The following is a 20,241-nucleotide window of genomic DNA, read 5'->3' on the forward strand; positions in this document are numbered from 1 at the left end:
TAAAAGGAAAACTCTCAGTTTCATACCTATTCAGTGCAGTTTGATGTGGGCTCACGCACAGATTTTTTCGGGCTCCTTAGGTAGCTATCCCGTATAGCCTCTACAGACTCGTCATTGACTGATGGCCTACCAGAACAGGGTTTCTCCACCAAACTGCCAGTTTCCTTCAACTGCTTATCCCACTGAGTAATGTGATTCCTATATGGTGGCGCTTCGTTATAAATGCGCCAATATTCACATTGCACTTTGGTCACGGATTCGAATTTAGCGAGCCACAGAACACACTGAACTTTCCTCTGTACCGTCCACATCTGGACTGGCATGGCTGTGGGCTGCTCCACTGTATACACTGCATTACATCATCATCTGCGCATGTGCACATGCTGCCACATTGTCCTACAGAAACTGGGAGGGTTTTCTTTTTATTTGGTGCAGATTTCACATTTCTATCATCTTTTGTTGCTTTCCTGTGACCGGTCAAAAGTGCATCATGACTTTACGGACACACTGTATTTGTCACTCTCCAAGCACACTCCATTATTCTTTGCATGGCTTTGAGACTGCCTTTCCACATCCTGAAGAGGACTGCCACCTTCTCCCTACATTCCCCAGCCTTGCTGCTCTAAACTGTGCCTAAAATCCAACTCTAATTCCAGTCCCTGACTTCCCCAGAGGTGTGGGCACTTGTACCCGCTGCCTTTGTTCTCGGTATCTGTGTGCCTGACGTGTCACCTCCTCAGTCTATCACATGGTAATGGAGGGACAAGGGGTCCGTTGCTTTGCTTTATTTTTCCCCCCGAGTTCATCAGCCCCCTTTCCTCTGGGCTCCACACTTATGTCTTCATGTGGGAAACCACCTCCCACAGATTATACTCCATAGAATCGTGGGAGAGGCACCTCTTTGGTGTGAGGGACGCATATTAACCCAAGCGGGCCCACAATAATTTGATTAGGGGGCAAATATGCCACTAAAGCCATGGACATGGGAATCAGTGAGCATTAGTTCTGGAACTGTTTCTGGTCAAATGGAGCAGGATAAGCTCCTTACTGGGCTGACAGGGGAGTAGAATGTAATTGCAAACCTGGCAGGGGCGATCCAGCCCAGCTGAGGGGGCTGTGTGGAGAAGGCCAGCCAGAGGCAGGGGTGATCCCGCCCAGCTGAGGGGGGCTGTGTGGAGAAGGAAGGCAACCGGAGGCAGGGGCGATCCCGCCCGGATAGGGGGCTGTGTGGAGAAGGAAGGCAACTGGAGGCAGGGGTGATCCCGCCCAGCTGAGGGGGGCTGTGTGGAGAAGGAAGGCAACTGGAGGCAGGGGCGATCCCGCCCGGATAGGGGGCTGTGTGGAGAAGGAAGGCAACCGGAGGCAGGGGCGATCCCGCCCAGCTGAGGGGGCTGTGTGGAGAAGGAAGGCAACCGGAGGCAGGGGCGATCCCGCCCAGCTGAGGGGGCTGTGTGGAGAAGGAAGGCAACCGGAGGCAGGGGCGATCCAGCCCAGCTGAGGGGGCTGTGTGGAGAAGGAAGGCAACCGGAGGCAGGGGCGATCCCGCCCAGATGAGGGGGCTGTGTGGAGAAGGAAGGCAACCGGAGGCAGGGGCGATCCAGCCCGGATGAGGGGAGCTGTGTGGAGAAGAAGGAAGGCAACCGGAGGCAGGGGCGATCCCGCCCAGCTGAGGGGGCTGTGTGGAGAAGAAGGAAGGCAACCGGAGGCAGGGGCGATCCCGCCTGGATGAGGGGGCTGTGTGGAGAAGGAAGGCAACCGGAGGCAGGGGCGATCCCGCCCGGATGAGGGGGCTGTGTGGAGAAGGAAGGCAACCGGAGAAAGAAATGCCAGGATACGGAAGGCAAAATATTCTTGGTAACATTACTTACGTCCCAGATGCAGACAAACCGGAAGGTAAACTCCTGTTTTTTTTTAGTTATATAACCAATGAATTCCCTTTGTTTGTATAACTTTGAGTTTGATTTTTAAATCCCTTAAGTCCCAAAACCTCTATAAATAGCCACCTACAGCATTCTCTGTGCTGCAGACCCCCGAGGCGTCTGCTGTGTGCAGCGCTAAGTCAACATTCAGGACCAAGTTGGCTATCTGGTCACCCATCTGCTCATGTACGTCTCCTGCCTCCCCGTCTGTTATACTGAGAGCCATCTATTGCAGACCTGGGAGCCAGACTTCCTGCGGTTTGAACTGTGACTCCACCACTTACCTGCTGAGCGACAGTGAGCAAAGCATTTCGCCTTTACGTGCTTCTGATTCATCACCCATCAGATGGGAAGTGGAATGGTAGCACCTGGAAAACAAAAACAGAACAAATGGTAATGCCGTAGAGTTATAAGGAGCTAATAACGGCAAAGCCTAAGAGAGGTATCGCATAACATGCACGGGATAAGTAAGCCCTGGATAAGCGCTGGCTATTCTGTGCCTGCTATTGTCACAACACTGATCATTATTACTCTTTGTAACTCCACTGCCTAATGCAGGGACCTGCAATGAAAAAGAGTGAACTATTCTTAAGCATTACATAACAGGATTTAGTATAGTCCTGGTCTCCTGATCCTGCAGTTGTAACATGGATTAAACTACCAAAGCCTCATGAGAGAGCTGCGCTCGCGTCAGCTCGGATTACTGAGGAAGTCCCACATCCTCCTTCCTGCCTTGTGCCCGCCGGTCCCTCCACCGTCTCCTCCATCCCTGCCTGTGCTCATTTCTGCCCTTTTAGCTTCACCTCCCAGCATCCAAGCGGCTCTAGGATTTGATGACGGAGTTCTTCTCGGTCATTTGGGATGTCAGTTCCCTGCCTTTCATCTGCCTCTCCAGCTTACGGTGTCTGCATCAGCCCTCCCTGGACCTCCGTACCAGGGGATCGGCTAATCATCAGTACAGTACAAGAGCATATACTTCGCACTAAGGCGAGACAACAATCATCAGGATTCAACATGTAACCCCCGAGGCACAGGACCATCTCTTTAACTGAAATCCTCCCTTCCCGTGTCTGTGTTCCCTACAAGTTCAAGGAGAACTCACAGGTTAGGTGAATTCTGTGCCTGCAGCAGTCAGTCACGTAAGTAAGATTAGGATCCTGACAGGGTCACGTGAATTACTTATGATCCAAGAAAGATGGGGCTGGAGGGAGAAGGGGCAAGCTAGTTTGCAAATTACAAGGATCGCTGAGCTCTATTTAAAGAATACAAGACAGGTCCATGACTTGCCCATCTGTGCGAGTTCAACACCCTCATCAGTCTGGATGAAGAAGCAACAGCCACCATTCAGAATGTTACCTGAAACAAAATATGGGCTATATTTAGCAGAAACCCATTTAAATATCTATGATTTAAACATGAGATGTTTCCAACGTGCTACATTTGGAATGACATGCCTACCCATGGTCCTGCTGGAGGATGTAACACACTGCATAAATAAAGAAAGGGAACGTCAGTGTTTTTCTCGGGATGCTAAAGTCATGGAGATGTGATGAACAGCATGGTGACTGTGGTTGATAATACTGTTCTGTATATTTGAAAGTAGCGAGGAGAGTGCATCTTGAAAGTTCTCATTACCAGAAAGAAGTTTGTAGCCGTGTGTGGGGACAGGTGTTACCTGGACTTATTGTGGTGATCATTCCGCAACATATACAAATCTTGAATTATTCCATTGGACACCTGAAACTAATATAATGTTATGTCAGTTATATGACAATTTTTTTAAAAAGAAACACCAAGTTATTATGTAGAGCAAAAGGGGGATAGGAAAATATACTGAAAACAAATATATTACTGACCAGAGACCTAATTCTGTCACGTTATCTAATAGGTAAATGACAACAGTGGTTAATTTTATTGAGTGCTCACTTTGTGCTGGATGTTTCTCTGAGCCTGTATGTGTATCGCTTATGTAATCATAACAACAAACCCATGAGAGAAGTGCAATTATTTTTTGCCATTTTATAGACTTAAAAAAACTAAAGGAAGCAGAGAAGTGAAATATTTTTGCTATAGGTTACTGGAATCTTTTAAATTTCTTTTTTTACTTAGAAATTAAATTTAATGGGGTGACATTGGTCCATAGGAACACAAAGGTTTCAGGTGAACATCTCTATAGCATTTAAACTATTCATTGTGTTGTATGCCCATCACCCAAAGTCAGATCAGTTTCCGACACCGTATACTTGGCCCTCTTTACTTCCCTCCCCTCATGGACACAGACAAACGTGAATAACTGAAGTTCTGAATCTAGACCATCCGGTTAGCTCCACAGTCTACACTCTTACTCACCATGCCACACTGTAGGGGTATAATGGTCTTAGTTTTGCTGAAATACTTTTTCTCCTAATCACAACAACGTTTTGGGGGTTATATTTCAAAAATAGATATTATTTTTATATTATTACCTTAGAGAGAAGAGTTTTTTCATGCAAGGCAGGGGATTAAAACTTAATATTCTTTGGCTCCTATCTGGGTCAAGCGATACAACTGCAAAGTATAATTGTGAATGTGTAGTGAATGCAATCATACTGGAAATATGTTGTTACATTCTGAGCTGAGTAACAGTAACTTGTCACCTTAATTACCCTGATTTACAAAACCACCCATAACTTGCTGGGAAAATGGCGAGGTGCTTGTATCTACCTGGAGAAATGTGGAAATTGACAAAATGGATTGGTCTCAGTTGTATAATCTCACTCAAGATTTTAAATAAGTGCTTTTGACATTATGTGACTAATTTGAAAATCACCTGCAGATCTCTAGCCTGGTAATGTCATGTGAGTTCTTAGGTAGGTAATCACAGTTACCTCCATAAGTATACCATAAATATTCTCAACATCCAAGGGAAGTTGTCCTGAGGGAATCTTTTATGGATAAAAATAAACGAGTTACTGAGGAAATATCAAAAACTGGTAATTATTTCTTGGTTTCCCACAGAATTTCTCTATGCATTCATTCCCTTTAATGTTAGCAGTAGCCGAAACGGTTGGCCACCTCTAGCTTAATTTTCACAGCAGCCAATTTTGTCTTCAGAATACAGACTCCTGGACACCCCAGGGGTTCCGACTCAAAAGCTCTGAGCGGGGCCCCAGAGTCTGTGTTCTGAACAAGCTCCTCTGAGCATCCTGATGCAGCTGCAGGTAGCCCCCAGCCAGAAGGGGACTACCTGACTGTCCACTCTGCCCACCAGTCGTTGCTTCAGAGTTCAGCTTGTGACTATGCAGTTGAGGTCTTTCTCTTAACCATCGCTAAGGTTCAATGACTTGAGATTTCAAAAATTATCACAAGGAGGAATGAACCTGGAATGCAGAACAAAGTATCTGCCATTTAGTCAATAGTTACGGTAAGCGAACATGTACACAGCATATTTTTAGGAAATGTTGCTAGTGCTTAATCACTTCTCATTCAAGGACCAATGAAAAGGCTATCCCGATGAGATAATGGACATTGTTTTTGTCCTATTACTACATAAACCATCCTCTTTCATTGTCTTGCTTTAATGAATCTTCTGAGTCCCATCTTGTTTCATAGGTGTTAATGTTGATTCTGCCATTTGGCAACTTAAAAATATTTTTAGACTATCGTAATCATTCATTAGGTCTTGACCAATTATGCATCTATAACTCCAGTTTTTCATATTTTCTTTCTTAGCTACTGCACAGATCTGTGTATACTTATACTAGCTTTTGCTATATAAGAAATCAGCCTCAAACGGAATAGCTTATAATTATTTGTCATGACTCTCTGGGAAATGCTTCTGTTCTGTGCTGGCACGGCTGGGGCTGGGTGGTCTCGTTCATTTATCCAGTGGCTGGCAGGCTGGCTGGCAGGGCAGGGGCGCCAGGCAGGGTAGCCTGTCTATCCCACCTGATCTCTCCTCCCTTTTAGGCTAGCCCATGCTTCACTCCATGGTGGTCCAGGGTTCCAAAGAGAAGCAAGTCAAGTAGCTTTCAAACCTCTGCTTCTGTCATTTTTGCTGCTTTCTCATGGACTAAAGCAAGTCCCATGATTAGGCTTAAATTAACTCCATCTTTTGATGGAAAAGGCTTTAAAACACCATGACTATATTTTTGCAATCTACTGCTGTTTATCCTCTAGCCAAAATGACTTGAAATTTTCCCACATGAAAAATACATAAACCAGCATCCCTGGTCCCTCCAAAGTTTTGATCAGTTATGGCATTAGGCTCAAAGCCCATGATCTCAAGACCTATTTCAAGTCCAGATGCAGATGAGGCCGCTTGGATGCCAATGATCAAGAGCAGGTCTTCTTGGTCCAGAGACCTGAGGAACTAAACAGAGACCTTCTCAAGCTCCCATCAACGAACACACATTCATGAGAAAAACAACAGGATCACCACGTGGACACTCCCATTCAAACAGGGAAAGTCAGGAGACAAATAGCAGTCACTGGTCTATACCAATTCTGGAACCCAGTCAAGTATCCATGGTCAGGGAGCTGGAAACAATCCTTTCTCGTGGCTCAGTCCTTCTCCCTGACAGTAGTTACTCTCTGTTCTCCTTCTGAATTCTTGTTTCTTCCCTGAACTATTCTTACTTTTCCATTGGACATGTTCCATATTGACAGATAGCATTTCTCAGACTTCTTCCAGACCATAGGAAGTGGAAGTCCCACTTTCAACTCTGTCCTTTTTAGTCCAAGATGGCAGTACTTCCTCTAGCATCATTTCCTTAAAAGTATGTGCATCTCCTATGAAAATTATTTGGGTTCACTCCATCCCCTAGAAGCCATGTCCACGATTCTTCCAGAGAGGCCCTCTCTATTGGGCCACAGGTGAGATACTAGAGCAATTAAACAGTGCTAAATCTGACTCTTGGGTCAATTCGTTTCTGGTCCTAGTTTTTATTTTTCCTGGAAGGTTGTATCCACACTAGTGGCAGCAGTGTAAAAGTGGGGCTCTGTTGTTAGGGTGCTTCATGAAGAGGTTTATATTGGGTATAAGGTATCAAGAATGGCTCTGACAGGAAATATAGAAGTTGGTGCACTTAGTAGCCTTTTTTAGGTATTTGTTTTGTAGTTATAGCAATATGGGCCCCTTTGACTCAAAAGATTCTTACTGCTTCATCCAAACTCTCTAGTCTTTTGCATTTTCACTTACTTATGTGTCTATTATTTCCAAAATCTGTAAAAATGGAATTTCTCTACTAAAGATGAAAAGAACCCATAACTCTAGCAAGCTTTGATTTCCATAAATGAATGAATATTTTGAAATGAACATTTCTTCAAGGTCTTTAAATAAGGCTAAAGAAAGCAGAAAAAATAAATTTATATCATTTCAAATTAGACAAATTGATCCAGAAAAGTAAGGGTTTTTAAAAGCCATGTAAAGCAAGACTGAATGGTCCCCCCAATATAATCAAGTTCAGCCTTTTAAAAATGATGAAAATTATAAGGCATATGAACAGATTCTCAAGAATGATGCCTCCTCAATTCATCTAAGGACACTTAATGATGTGGTTTTGTCTTGTTAACTGAGAAACATACTTAATAGCCACTGACACCTCCATTTCTACCTTACAATCTATAGTTATCAACATTACCTTCTCTAATTTTCTAGAGTCGATAAAATTTTTATTTTATGAGTGGGAAATTTAAAAGATGTAACTGTATTTTGTTCCCTACTGTCTGCTTTTACTTTATTCAGTGAGAGACAAAAATATTCCTCAGAAGAAAAATCTCAATCGTTCGATAGTCCCTTCACACTGTTAAAAAATTTAAAGCCTGACCAGGCGGTGGCTTAGTGAGTTGAATATCGGCCTGGAATGCTGAGGACCCAGGTTCGAAACCCCAAGGTTGCCAGCTTGAGCGTGGGATCACAGACATGACTCCATGGCTGCTGGCTTGAACCCAAAGGTTGTTGGATTGAAGCTCAAGATCACTGGCTTAAACAAGGGGTCACTGGCTTGGCTGGAGTCCCCGCCTAGTCAAGGCACATGTGAGAAAGCAATCAATGAGCAACTAAAGTGGGACAACCACAAGTTGATATTTCTCATCTTTCTCCCTTCCTGTCTGTGTCTTTCTCTCTCTTTTTGCAACAAAAAAAAAAAAAAAAAAAAAAAAAAAAAAAAAAATAGAAAGTCCATTTCAAGACCATAAAGCTATAAATGTGCTTCAATGCCCAATAACCTACTCTTTCCCAGTTAGTTGGAACCACTACTCCTTAGAGCCTGCAACAGAAAGGGGAGGTGGGCAGCTCTCCACTTCTGCATCTTGTCTCCCACATCTATCTGAAGGTGGCTTTAGCTCTGTCAGCATGGGCCTGTTGGAAAGAGGGGCAAGAAAAGTTTTACTTGAATTGGGACCATCATATGTTGGCCTTGAGCTCTCTGGGTCCTACTCTGCTGCCGTTTCCTTGACATAGAAGGACACTTATGGTCATTAGAATTCCATTCTTGACAATGGCCAGTCAATGGCATACCTCCAAACTCGCCCTGGTGAGACCACCTTGCTCCTCTAGAGGGCACTGTTGAGTAGGCCTCACAAAAATCTCTTGCCAGTGCTCTCTGGTGAGGCCCACATCTGGACCATAGAAAATACTCATCCATCCTTCTCCTCTCATCTCTGTTGTTCAGCATATACCACAACAGCCACACTCTGTCTCCAAAACATCAGCCTATGTATTAGTTGATTACCATCACAACAAATTATCACAAATTTATTGTTTCACTGTAATAGAGGTCACAAGTCCAAAATATTATCCCTAGGTTAAAATCAAGGTTCTGGCCGGGCTGTGTTCTTCTGAAGGCTCTGAAGAAGTAGGGAGAATTCATTCTGGCCTTTTCCAGGTTCTGGAGGAAGAGTCTGCATTCCCTGGCTGTACACTGATTCTGACCTCTGCTTCCAGCATCATTCCTCTGGCTTTGACCCTTTGAAGCCCTTTCAAAAAGATCCTTGTGATTTCCTTGGGCCCACTCAGTTAATCCAAGATAACCTCCCATCTCAAGATCCTTAACTTAATCACATTTGCAAGGTCCTGTTTGCCAAGGGAGGTAACATAGTCACTGGTCCTAGGGACTATTTTGCAGACATATTTGGAGCACCATTTTATCTACCATATCCTCTTTCCCTACATTTCCTGAGGGTAAGGTGAACTGATCCCCAACGTGTCATGTCTCAATTTCAAAGAACATGTGTAAGCAGCCTTTCCAGTCTCCTGACGAGAACTCCCGGCTCCAAGCTCGAGGAAAAGGAGGCACACCCCACCCCTTTCTCAGGATAGCATCAGTTCCTCCCGTCTCTTCTTCAGTCTCCTTCACAAGTCTACCCAACCTCTTCTTTGATCCTTAACATGTAGGCTGGATACAGTTGTGCAACAGGCTCCTTTAGGTTCCTTTTATAAAATTTGCATGTGGTGCTTTCACTCTGTTTGGCATCGTGATTTTTATTGATTTGGCACCTTAGTTGAAATTGAGGAAGGGAAGGTCCATTCTAACATCCTCTCTATAACTATTTGCTTAAAGTAGAAATATGAAATTATAAATAGATCTTCATGAAAATTGTTAACTTCTTAAATGTCTTCTATTTTGTGATAGAAAAAAACCCCCCATATTTGATGAGTCCAAAAGAATTTCACTATTCAAAGGTGAATGTAAATGAGTAGCATTCTATAGATGCGAAAACATTTTTAGGAGACTATTTTTGCTTCTGAAAAGCCTTTCAGTCAGTTAGTGTTACTTCTTGAATTAGTCACTACCATTCAAGCAATCTTCTTTTCATGTGAAAAAGAGTAATTTTGGCTGAAGAGCAAACCTCACCTGCAAAATATTAAATGTGTAATGTGATGTTGGCATACTTCTTATTGCCCAGAGAAGTGTCTTTTTGCAGTCTTAAATCTCTCCCTAGCATGGTGATGGCTGGTATCACATATAAAACCTACAAAATAATGGTACCCAAAATTTATATTCACATTATTATTAGGCATTTTTACTCAAACAATGAGATTAAATTAGAAGGCTTATTCAAAAATGGAACAGCAGCATATAATTGTCCGATCTGGAGTATTTCTTCATTCAAACATCCATCAATACAGAGATGTCTAATCCCCGAGAAGACGCAAAAAAAAAAAAGAGATCACGTCTCAACTGGTATATTTGTTTGAACTCTTGGAATGTAAGTAACAGAAAATGACAACTTCAAACAAACAAATAAAAAAGTGAGTGGTTGGGGGAGATTCAACGCTCGAGTATATGTCACAGAACTGACAGGTAGGAAATGTAGCTGTACTGGGAGAGATCTGTAAACCCAGGCACTCAAAAGCATTTAGGACTGTTTCTTGTCACAGACTGGTTTTCTCCATCATTCTCTCTGGCTATAGAGTCACATGGCACAATGCATGACAGGCCTAAGAATCCTGAGTCTTTAAATCATCAATCACGTGACTAAAAGAGACTTCTTAGTTCAAATTCCCAAGGAAGAGACTGCCTGCCCTGGCTTGGGTCACGTACCTGTTCCGAGAATGATTAACTATGGTCAAGAGATGACGGAGCATGAAGACGGTATCCATGTAGATACGGGGGAGATGCAAGGGTGCAAGAAAGACAACTAGCAGGTCATCCCAAAAGGATGCTGAACCCCTACGAGACTATGCACACCTGGGCACATAACTCCTACAGCTCATGCAGGGTGGGCACTGTCAGGGTTGGATTTTGTTTGCTTATTCTGTCTGCCAAAACGGCACCTGGCAAGGCCACATTTTAAGTTATCACCTTGGGTTGAGGATAATTATAAAAGAATGCAGACAGTAAAAAAATTAAACACCAAACCCATGCAGCTATAAGCTTGCAGGAGGACAACCAGAGCCCAGGCCATTGACTGATCACCTTCCTTCTTTTGTCTCCTCAAACATGGTGGATCTCTGCCTATCCATGGGGCCTGCGAGGGACTCTGCCGACGTGGCGACCTGGCTGCTCATGCTTGCCTCCCTGGGCACTAAAGCTTCTGTCCTGTTTCGATATAGACACCAACAGCCAAGTCCATGAGTCAACAAAGCCAGGCCGACCATTCAGGGTTTCCAAGCGTCAGCTTGCCAGTTTAACCCTAAAGTCGGGGCAATGTATGAAATTTTGCATAAACACTACTTATCAAACATGGTTTGCATTCAGTGTTAGGAACTTTTAAGTTGCAACAAAAAATCTACATATCTGACTCAAACCATTCAGTTCTTTATAGAGTTTCCTGTTGTCGATTATAATTCTAGAGCTATATAAGGTTTTCTCCAGCTTTCCATAAAGCTAATCTATTTCAGGGAAGATTTGTCAGAGAGGCAAAATGTCTTCAGGACCAGGGCTAGAACTATAGCACAGCTAGAGAAAATCTCAGCGTGCGGCCCATACTGAGGGGCCTCCTATGCAACATCTCAAATGGGAGCACAATCAGGCATCTTTACCACATACAACTCACCGCAGAAACTTCTCCAGGCGTGCAAGAAGAGAAAACTATCAAAATGAGGAGTTAGGAGATTTCAGCAGGTAATGATCCCATGGTCTCTGGCTTGAGCCCTAGGCCATTGGTTTGCACCTAAGGACACTGGCTGGAGCAAGGGGTCACCGGCTCAGTCAAGGCACATATGAGAAGTAATCAGTGGACAACGTAAGTGCCGCAACTATGAGTTGATGCTTTTCATCTCACTCTCCCTTCCTGTTTCTCTCTCTCCCTCTCTAAAAAATAAAAATAGTTTCTCACTACATTCTGGGTTAAATAGAGAGGTAGGCTATTATTATTTTCAAAATAAACAAAAAAGAAAGCAACATGAAGGAATTTACGTACAGTTTACAAGGCTTAGAACGATAAACCTTACGGTCTTCATTATTTCCAAATAATGTTCACAGGAAAATGTATATCTCTAACTGTATTTTAGAAAAAGTAAACAACTTAAAATCCATTTTAAAAAGCTAGAAAAATAGCAGTGTAATCCCTCAAAACAAAAGGATACACAAATGACCAACAAACATATAAAACACATACTCAATATCACCTATCATTAGGAAAATGCAAATTCCAATCAAAACGAGGAAGGTTATCCTAGAACAAAATGAAAAATAAAGAGTGCAGGCAAGGATGCACAGAAACTAGACCCTTGTGCATAGCTGGTGAGAATGCAAAGTGGTGCAGCCCCTGTGAATAGAGCATGGTGATTCCTCGAAAACTAAATAGAACTGCGATTTGATCCAGCAATTCTGCTTCTGGATATATATCCAAAGGATTGAAAACAGGCTCTCAAAGTGATATTCGTATGCTCACTTCGATAGTAACATTACTCACATAAGCCAAAAGGTAGAAACAACCCAAATACCCATTGGCAGATGAATGGATTAAAAATGCAGAATCCTCATACTCATACAATGTAATTTAGCCCTAAAGCAGGAAGGAAATTCTGATACATGCTACACCATGGATGAACCCTGAGGACACTACGCTAAGTGAAATAAGCCAGTCACATAAAGACGAATACTGGTGATTCCACTTACTGGAGGTATCTAGAGCAGTCAAGTATAAAAACAAAGTAGAAGGGTAGTTGCCATGGCTGGATGGGGTGGAGAAAATGGGGTGTTGTCTGATGGGTGTATGAAGTTTCATCTTTGCAAGTTCAAAAAGTCCAGGAGACTGATGCACAATTATTAATATATTTAACCTTCAGCAAGTGAGAATTCCCAGTATATTAATTTTCAGATGAGAATATTATGGATAAAAACAGAAATGAATAAACGTTAAACAAAGTACTTTTTGACCACACCCTAGGGAATTCAGTAAAATGAATACCGAATGCCTATGTATTTGTATTCTTTTCAGAATACTGACCATCACAAAATTTGAACTGACATGAAACCTAGAATTTTTGTTTGGAACCCATAACGGATCAATGCTTACACCTAAGGTTTTAAAGGTGTAATGAAGACTAGGTGGGAATAAGTTCACAGTTGTATTTACAGAGAATCTGGTTTTTGCAGTCCAGTTGATGTTTTTGCTACATCATCCCCATTCTTTTCTTCCACACACAGCCAGACTATGCTTCCCAGCTTCCTTTCCAGTTAGGTTGGCCATAAATGTGCTCAGGCTAGTGCATTATGGGTAGAAATAACTTAAGCCATATCTAGGCTCCATCCGCACAACCTTCCACACCTGTTGTCCTGCATGCTCTGAGGAAGCAGACAAGGGCAGAAGGCTGAGAACACCTGGGGACAGCTGCCAGGCGAGGCACACAGGCCAGACCATTACTTCAGCAAGAAACTGTTACTGTGTTCAAACCCTAAAATGTTGCATTTTAAAAAAGTTTACCAAGAGTCAACATTAAAAAAACACAAAACTAAGCAGTAAAAATTATTTTGTTTTTTAAGTTCATTGATTTTAGAGAGGAAGGGGAGAGAGAGAGAAAAATGTCAATTTTCCACGTATTTATTATGCATTCATTGGTTGATTCCTGTACGTGCCCTGACTGGGGACTGAACCCACAACCTTGGCATATTGGGACAATGTTCAAAGAAACAGAGCTACCTGGCCAGGACCAAAATTGTTAATCATAGTTGACCACCAGATCACTATTTTCACTCCGTTTTATAAAGGAACAGATACTGGTAACAGAAGCACCCTGTGACGGGGAATGTCTTCTTGGACGCCATCTTCAACCCGAGCCGGTACACGTGACCACACCTGGCTTTGGCAGGCAACCTTATCTAGCATATGTATTTGCTCATTTGAACACCCTAAATTTCACTATACAAGCCAATATTCATTAAAATATGACATTGGCAAGACAGACTGAACACGAGATTGCGAAAATGGAGACATGATTTGCTGGATTCGTTACATTGTTGGAACAACCCAGCTTGAAGTGTACCTGAAGAGCCCTCGAAAGATATTTTCAATATTTTAAAAATACTCGGAACATTAATAAAAGTCATCCATCCAACTACACGGATGACTTTTTAAAAGTCATTCTCCAACTAGGTGGTGGCAACATTATTAAACTCTCTTTTCAATCTTCTAACATTTTGCAAACATGTCACAATTAGGACAACACATTCTGCAAACAACATGAAGCAGAAGTTAACAAAAACCTCATGAGATTTTGGCCAAAAGTTAAGTGAAGGTCTCAGTCCCTCACTGATACATAAATGGGGGTTTCTTAGTACCACACTGAGTACGCCCCCGAGTGACTGGCATCCGGAGTAAGGAGGCCAGAAAGAAGCTATAACCAACAGCTGGCCGCCTGGGGCTCCACTGCACACCGAGCTGGGAACACCAGGGAAGCTAGAGAGACAGGACAATCAGCGCACAGTGACTCAGGGACTCCAACGCTTGCCCTGTGAGTTGTGTTCCTCAGTCAGAGCCTCCTGCGCTGCTGTATCACCACTGGCTAGGAACTTGAACCACTAATATAAGATGTGGTTCTAGACTAGGGGCGCCAGAGGAGGCTGGGAAGAAGACTCAAGACAGTCAACACCAAAACTTAAAAACCAGAAACTTATTGACCGCAATCCCATCTTTGTCTAAAGCCAAACACCATGTAATCAGAGGCTTTTAGTAGCGACCTGTTATCAACAGTTACAAATTTCTCCTTAAAGAGTTTGCTTCCATATATACAAATACATCTGTTGGATTTATTGTTACTTAAACTTCAGTGAAAAAAGAGTTGATCCAGATGACACTATTAATATAAATGTTAGGGAAAATACGGCAAAGTTGACAAAAATGTACTGGAATGACTCAAACTTGGCAAACATCACAAGCAGTTAAGAAGATCAAAACATCTCTTAGATAAGAGCATGGAGGTATACTAAAATAATTCAATGAGTCTAAGAATCTGAGAAAACAAAGTTAACATTTGTTTTAAATGTTAGATTCATGTGGTATGACTCACTTTCCTTGATGATCTAGTCTAATTCTTACATTAAGTACTTTCTGTTAATTTTTTACTTCCTCATTTTTTTCTGGTCTTAGCTGACTCCGGTTGGAGCATTCTGAACTCAATGCCTGAAAGACCCTGGTATAGATGTTTGAACATTGTTATTTCTCAATGAGCACAGTCGAATCGTCAGCATCTGTAGATAAGGTGGCATCTGATTTGAAGATTATATCTACATAAACACATGGAACCTGGAGTCAAGTTACATCAAATTCCATGTGCTCAGTTTCAGTTTTAGAAATTACACTGCTCACAAAAATCAGGGGCTCAGGGAACGTGCAGACACTCCAGTACTTGCAGCCTTCTGTATAGTGCCTTTCCACCAATGAAATAAAAGTTGGTTTTCCATCTCATTTGCATAAACAAAAAACTTTCTTTGACTTGTCGTTTGCTTTTCTGATGTTCCTGTTTAATAGAAAAAGAAATCAAATGCTTTTTTTATTGCTTCATATTCATTTTGAAATATCTAATTTTTATGAGTATACTTGCTGCCTACTGATAACATGAATTATTAACACACATTTACACACATCTATAAATCTAGTTACAAAAGTACTCATGCACAAACCTGATTTTTAATTATCATCTAAAACACAGGTGAGCATATAACATAAGTTATGAATATAATATGTGGACATTATATACATTACATAGCATATAATGACATGATCAAGCAAGTTTTTATGTCATGCCTCATTATGAAATTAAACTCAAACAACATAAGGGGGCTGAGAAGAATGTTCAGTAAACTATAGATCAGTGGTCCCCAACCTTTTTTGGGCCACAGACCGATTTAATGTCAGAAAATATTTTCATGGACTGGCCTTTAGGGTGGGACGGCTAAATGTATCACATGACCGAGACCAGAGTCAAGAGTGAGTCTTAGACGGATGTAACAGAGAGAAACTGGTCATTTTTAAAAAAATAAAACATCGTTCAGACTTAAATATAAATAAAACGGAAATAATGTTAAGTTATTTATTCTTTCTCTGCGGACCAGTACCGGCCCCCAGTTCCCTGGGGACTGGGGACCACTGCTATAGATAAGAAACACTAAAGAGTATGAGTGAATGCCTCCAGGAAACAATGAGATGCGTGCTGACGGCCGCGACATCAGCAAACAGTTCCGGTCCTCCGTGAGGCATGACCTGACAGCACATTCCGCTTGTCAGAAATTCTTTGGACCACTGTTGCCAAAAGTTTTAAATGAGGAAAATGAGTCCATGTCTAAGAAAACTGAAATATCTCTTAAATTCTAGGAAAAATAGAGAAACCTCAACCAGCACAAACCATAATCATAAATGACAAAGATGGGAGATCAAATTTGCTACTTCCTACATGCAGGTGCCAAATTTTTTTTTTTTCTTTTTTCTTTCTGAAGCTGGAAACGGGGAGAGACAGTCAGACAGACTCCCACATGCGGCCGACCAGGATCCACCTGGCACGTCCACCAGGGGCGAAGCTCTGCCCACCAGGGGGCGATGCTCTGCCCCTCCGGGGCGTCGCCCTGCCGTGACCAGAGCCACTCTAGCGCCTGGGGCAGAGGCCAAGGAGCCATCCCCAGCGCCCAGGCCATCTTTGCTCCAATGGAGCCTTGGCTGCGGGAGGGGAAGAGAGAGACAGAGAGGAAGGGGGGGGGGTGGAGAAGCAAATGGCACTCCTCCTGTGTGCCCTGGCCGGGAATTGAACCCGGGTCCCCCCGCACACCAGGCCAACGCTCTACCGCTGAGCCAACCGGCCAGGGCCGCCAAATTTTAATTCCATCCAATACTAACAGAATGCATAAAATCATTGCTCACCACTTTCTCTGCTTTAGGTATCAAAACACGGAGTATTTTAGCGGAATCTTCACTTTATTACAAGTATTTGAGATTTTGTCCAGTCTGCTACTCTCTGCTGCAAGCTTCTCTTCCTTGTGTTCCCTACAGGAAGTTATATTTAAATTAAATGCTTAATGAATGGTATTTTCAGGAAGGGAAATGCATCACTTCCTGTGGAGAGGTAGGATAAAAAAAAGGAAGAAATTCTCACTCTATGTAGTATTGACCTGTGGGCCAGAGAAGCAGGTGAATCATTGGAATGATGTCTTGCAAAATAACAGAGCCAAATTACTGGTCGCAACAGAGCGACGCCCCGGAGGGGCAGAGCATCGCCCCCTGGTGGGCAGAGCGTCGCCCCCTGGTGGGCGTGCCGGGTGGATCCCGGTCGGGCGCATGTGGGAGTCTGTCTGACTGTCTCTCCCCGTTTCCAGCTTCAGAAAAATACAAAAAATAAAATAAAATAAAATAACAGAGCCAAATTAAATAGCGATAATTATCCTCTCCATTGCTCATTGGTGTATCTTTGTCATTTCTATACATCATCCTGCACATACGCATCAACTTTCCAGGAGCCCCTGGGCCAGGCAGTGGCTCGGTATACAAGGGGCACATCTATCCATCCAGTCGCCTTGCTTCCCCCACCAAAAAGCATGTCTTTGAAACTGACACCTGACAAAAGGCTTAACTAGAACTACCAGTTTCGTCATTGCAAGCAAAATGATTTCTTCCTAACGCAGTCACCCCATGAAAAGAACAGTTATACTCTTAACAGGCGATCTCACGGTGTCTGGGAGAATTCCTCTAAAAACAAGCCGTAAATTAGATCTTAAGGTGTATCAGGGCAGCCTTGACTCTTGTAGCATTTCTCCAATGTACGCCTCTGAATCTGACCCGCTTAGGCCTTCGGACTGCTGTCAGAAACAGATCTGCGCACGATGCAGCCTACATGATGTATTATAGAACTGCACACTTGAAGCCTACGTAATTTTATTCCTCAGTGCCACCCCAATAAATTAAAACAAACAAACAAAAACCAGACCTGAGCTGTGCCCGTCTTTACAGGCATTGTTCTGCATAGCAAAGGGACCGAAGTCTTGAAGGAGTCCAGGAAATTAGACCCAGCCTAATTTTCACGAGTCCAGGAATGGGCCCCAGTGGGACTGCGCACTGGAGATGGGGAAGGCTGTAGAGCACCGATGACCGATGCTCACTTTAGGTCAGTCCTGCTTCTATGAAATTTAAACCTGCAATGGAATTTCAACAGCAGTCCCTCAGCATGAACCTAAGGACCAAGTCAGAGCCAGCGCCAGAGCAGTACTGAAGAGTCCAGAATGAGTGAATGTGGGCCTGACACAGTGGCTCTTCATTTACAACCAAGAATAAAACGCTGAGAAAAAAAAAAAACCCAATAAGAAAATCAAACCCCAAAATAAGCCTCTGAGAAGCCCTAAGAGTAGTAAAAGTAGTATGAATAGGATCAAATTTACACGGCAAATGTAATAAAATCTAGGAAGAGCTCTTTTAGGCATTTCCATTTTCAGAAAAACTTTCTGTGACAGCTTTTTAAAAAGCTGCAGCATTAAAAGTTACATTTATAAAATACAGCAATCCAAGAGCCCCTTGATTCTACGCCATAATCAGAGACGTAACCCTGTGAAAATCTGATAACTGTTGTGTGCAGGCATCTCCTTCAACTACCCCGATGTATAAGCATCATTAAAGTGGAACGAGATGTTTCTATCGTCAAACAGAAAAATATAAGGTGGACACAATGAAAAGCACCTATTTATTGTATCAAATACAAGTCTGAAATGTTAAGCTGCTATTACAAATCTCAAGAAATCACATTTCAGAACCCCAACATGTCCCGCTGGTACCTTGACAACTAAAACAATGCTTTAGAGGTTTTCCTTCTCGCCTTCTCCCCCCTTCCTTCCTGCTTTTCTTTCTCTTCCTATCTCCCTCCCTCCCTTTGATTCATCAAAAAGAAACAACTGGCAGATAGAAAATAAGTGAAATCCCAAACTTGGAAGTTTATTCAAAATTCTTTCGAATCCCTAAGGTGACTGTAAACAGTTTGTCTTGACATGTTCATAGCTTACAGGAATGTGCCGGTCAGAGTTCGCAGGACCTGTGCCCAGGCAGCCCGGCACCGCTACACAGTCGTTTCGTGTTTCCACAACCCAGTCCTGACGTTGCCGGTGCTGTCCGTGCCCAGCAAGGGTGCATCCTGCCCGTGGCTTTTCACTGGTCCATTCTGAATGGCCAAGTTGAGGCCGTAAGACTTCTGCTGACTTTCAAGTTCCACCCCAGTTGGCTTCCTTAAGGCATCTTTCTTACTGCCAGTGGAAACGGGCTTTTCCACGTTCCTGCTGCTTTTGGGAAGGGTGCTGCAAGCATCGCTGCTGTCTGGCTGGGGCGGGTTGTACTGTCTCTCCCTATAGGCTAAGTAAGCTCGCCGACTCCTCGAGTGGCCTTCGCTATTGGCCGGCCGACTTTTCGGCAAGCCATTCTGCACGCTGCCTTCCACGCTCGTGGGGACGTCATAGGCATATTCTCTGAGGACTGTCAGTCGGCTTGCCCGGTGTCCTTTACTTCTGTTTTTGTGATGGCGGCTCGGGTGCACGTTTGTCCGAAACTGAACTTCTAACGGCGCCACGTGCATTTTGATGTCATTGTCCATCGAGTGTTCCGTCAGGCTATTGTCAAGCTGGGGTGTGGCGTTCAAAGGTAGAGAATTGCTGTGGCACTGAGCTGCGGCCGCCTGCAGGTTCGTCAGTTTGCAGCCCTGGGAGGAGTTTTTGAAGCTCGACGCGCTCTTGTTCGTGCACGAAGATTCGGCGCTGCTGTTGGTGCACTTGGGGGCCTCGCCGCTCGTCCCTCCGGAGTTGGGGGGCTGCACGTTGACCTGAACGGAGTACGAGCTCCGGCCGGGGCAGCAGGTCATGATCCACGCGAGTCTCACGTCCTCCCGGCTGACACAGTGGTGGACCACGATGAACGCGCTGAGGCTTAAACAGGTGGCTCCGAAAAAGAAGCTGAACACCAAGTCCAAGGGGTAGTACAAGGAGACGGCCAAGGCCCCGCACAGCCACAGAGCCACGTAGAGCAGCAGAGTGAGGCTGCAGCCCAGCAGCTGCGCCTGGAAGGGGTGCTCGTTCTCCAGCGCCGACGTGGAGATCAGAGACAGGGACAGGGAGTCCTGCGGGTGGACCTCGCCGTGGTCGCCGGCCGCCAGCCGCTGCTGCTCCTCGGCGGGCTCCTTCAGCTCGTACCTGCGCTCGGGGTGCCGTTTCAACTGAATAAATATGCTCAGAAAGTACATACAGTTGACGAAGGTGATGAAGCTGGCAGGCCCGTAGAAGGCTCCCAGGGACGGTTCCCACGCCATCCAGCAACTAGGAGAGAAAACAGCAAGCAGCTCAGCGCCCCCTTGTCAACCCGCTGCTGGCGGAACAGCAATAAGCTTTTGTGCCCAAGAAACGGTTAAAAGAGAAGCAACCGGGTCGGGACGCAGAGA

General features: G+C 43.9%; 1 protein-coding gene across 1 annotated transcript in view; it reads right to left on the reverse strand.

The window, feature by feature from the left end:
- Positions 1 to 18,488: 18,488 nt before the first annotated feature.
- Positions 18,489 to 20,241, reverse strand: part of ADGRA3 (adhesion G protein-coupled receptor A3) — a 114,680-nt gene continuing 112,927 nt past the window's right edge. Inside the window, 1 exon segment of the mRNA XM_066384744.1 lies at positions 18,489 to 20,119. Coding sequence (XP_066240841.1) covers positions 18,877 to 20,119 — 1,243 coding nt within the window. The 3' untranslated portion in view covers positions 18,489 to 18,876.

Source organism: Saccopteryx leptura, chromosome 5 (genome assembly GCF_036850995.1).
Source record: "Saccopteryx leptura isolate mSacLep1 chromosome 5, mSacLep1_pri_phased_curated, whole genome shotgun sequence".
Classification (NCBI taxonomy): Eukaryota; Metazoa; Chordata; class Mammalia; order Chiroptera; family Emballonuridae; genus Saccopteryx; species Saccopteryx leptura.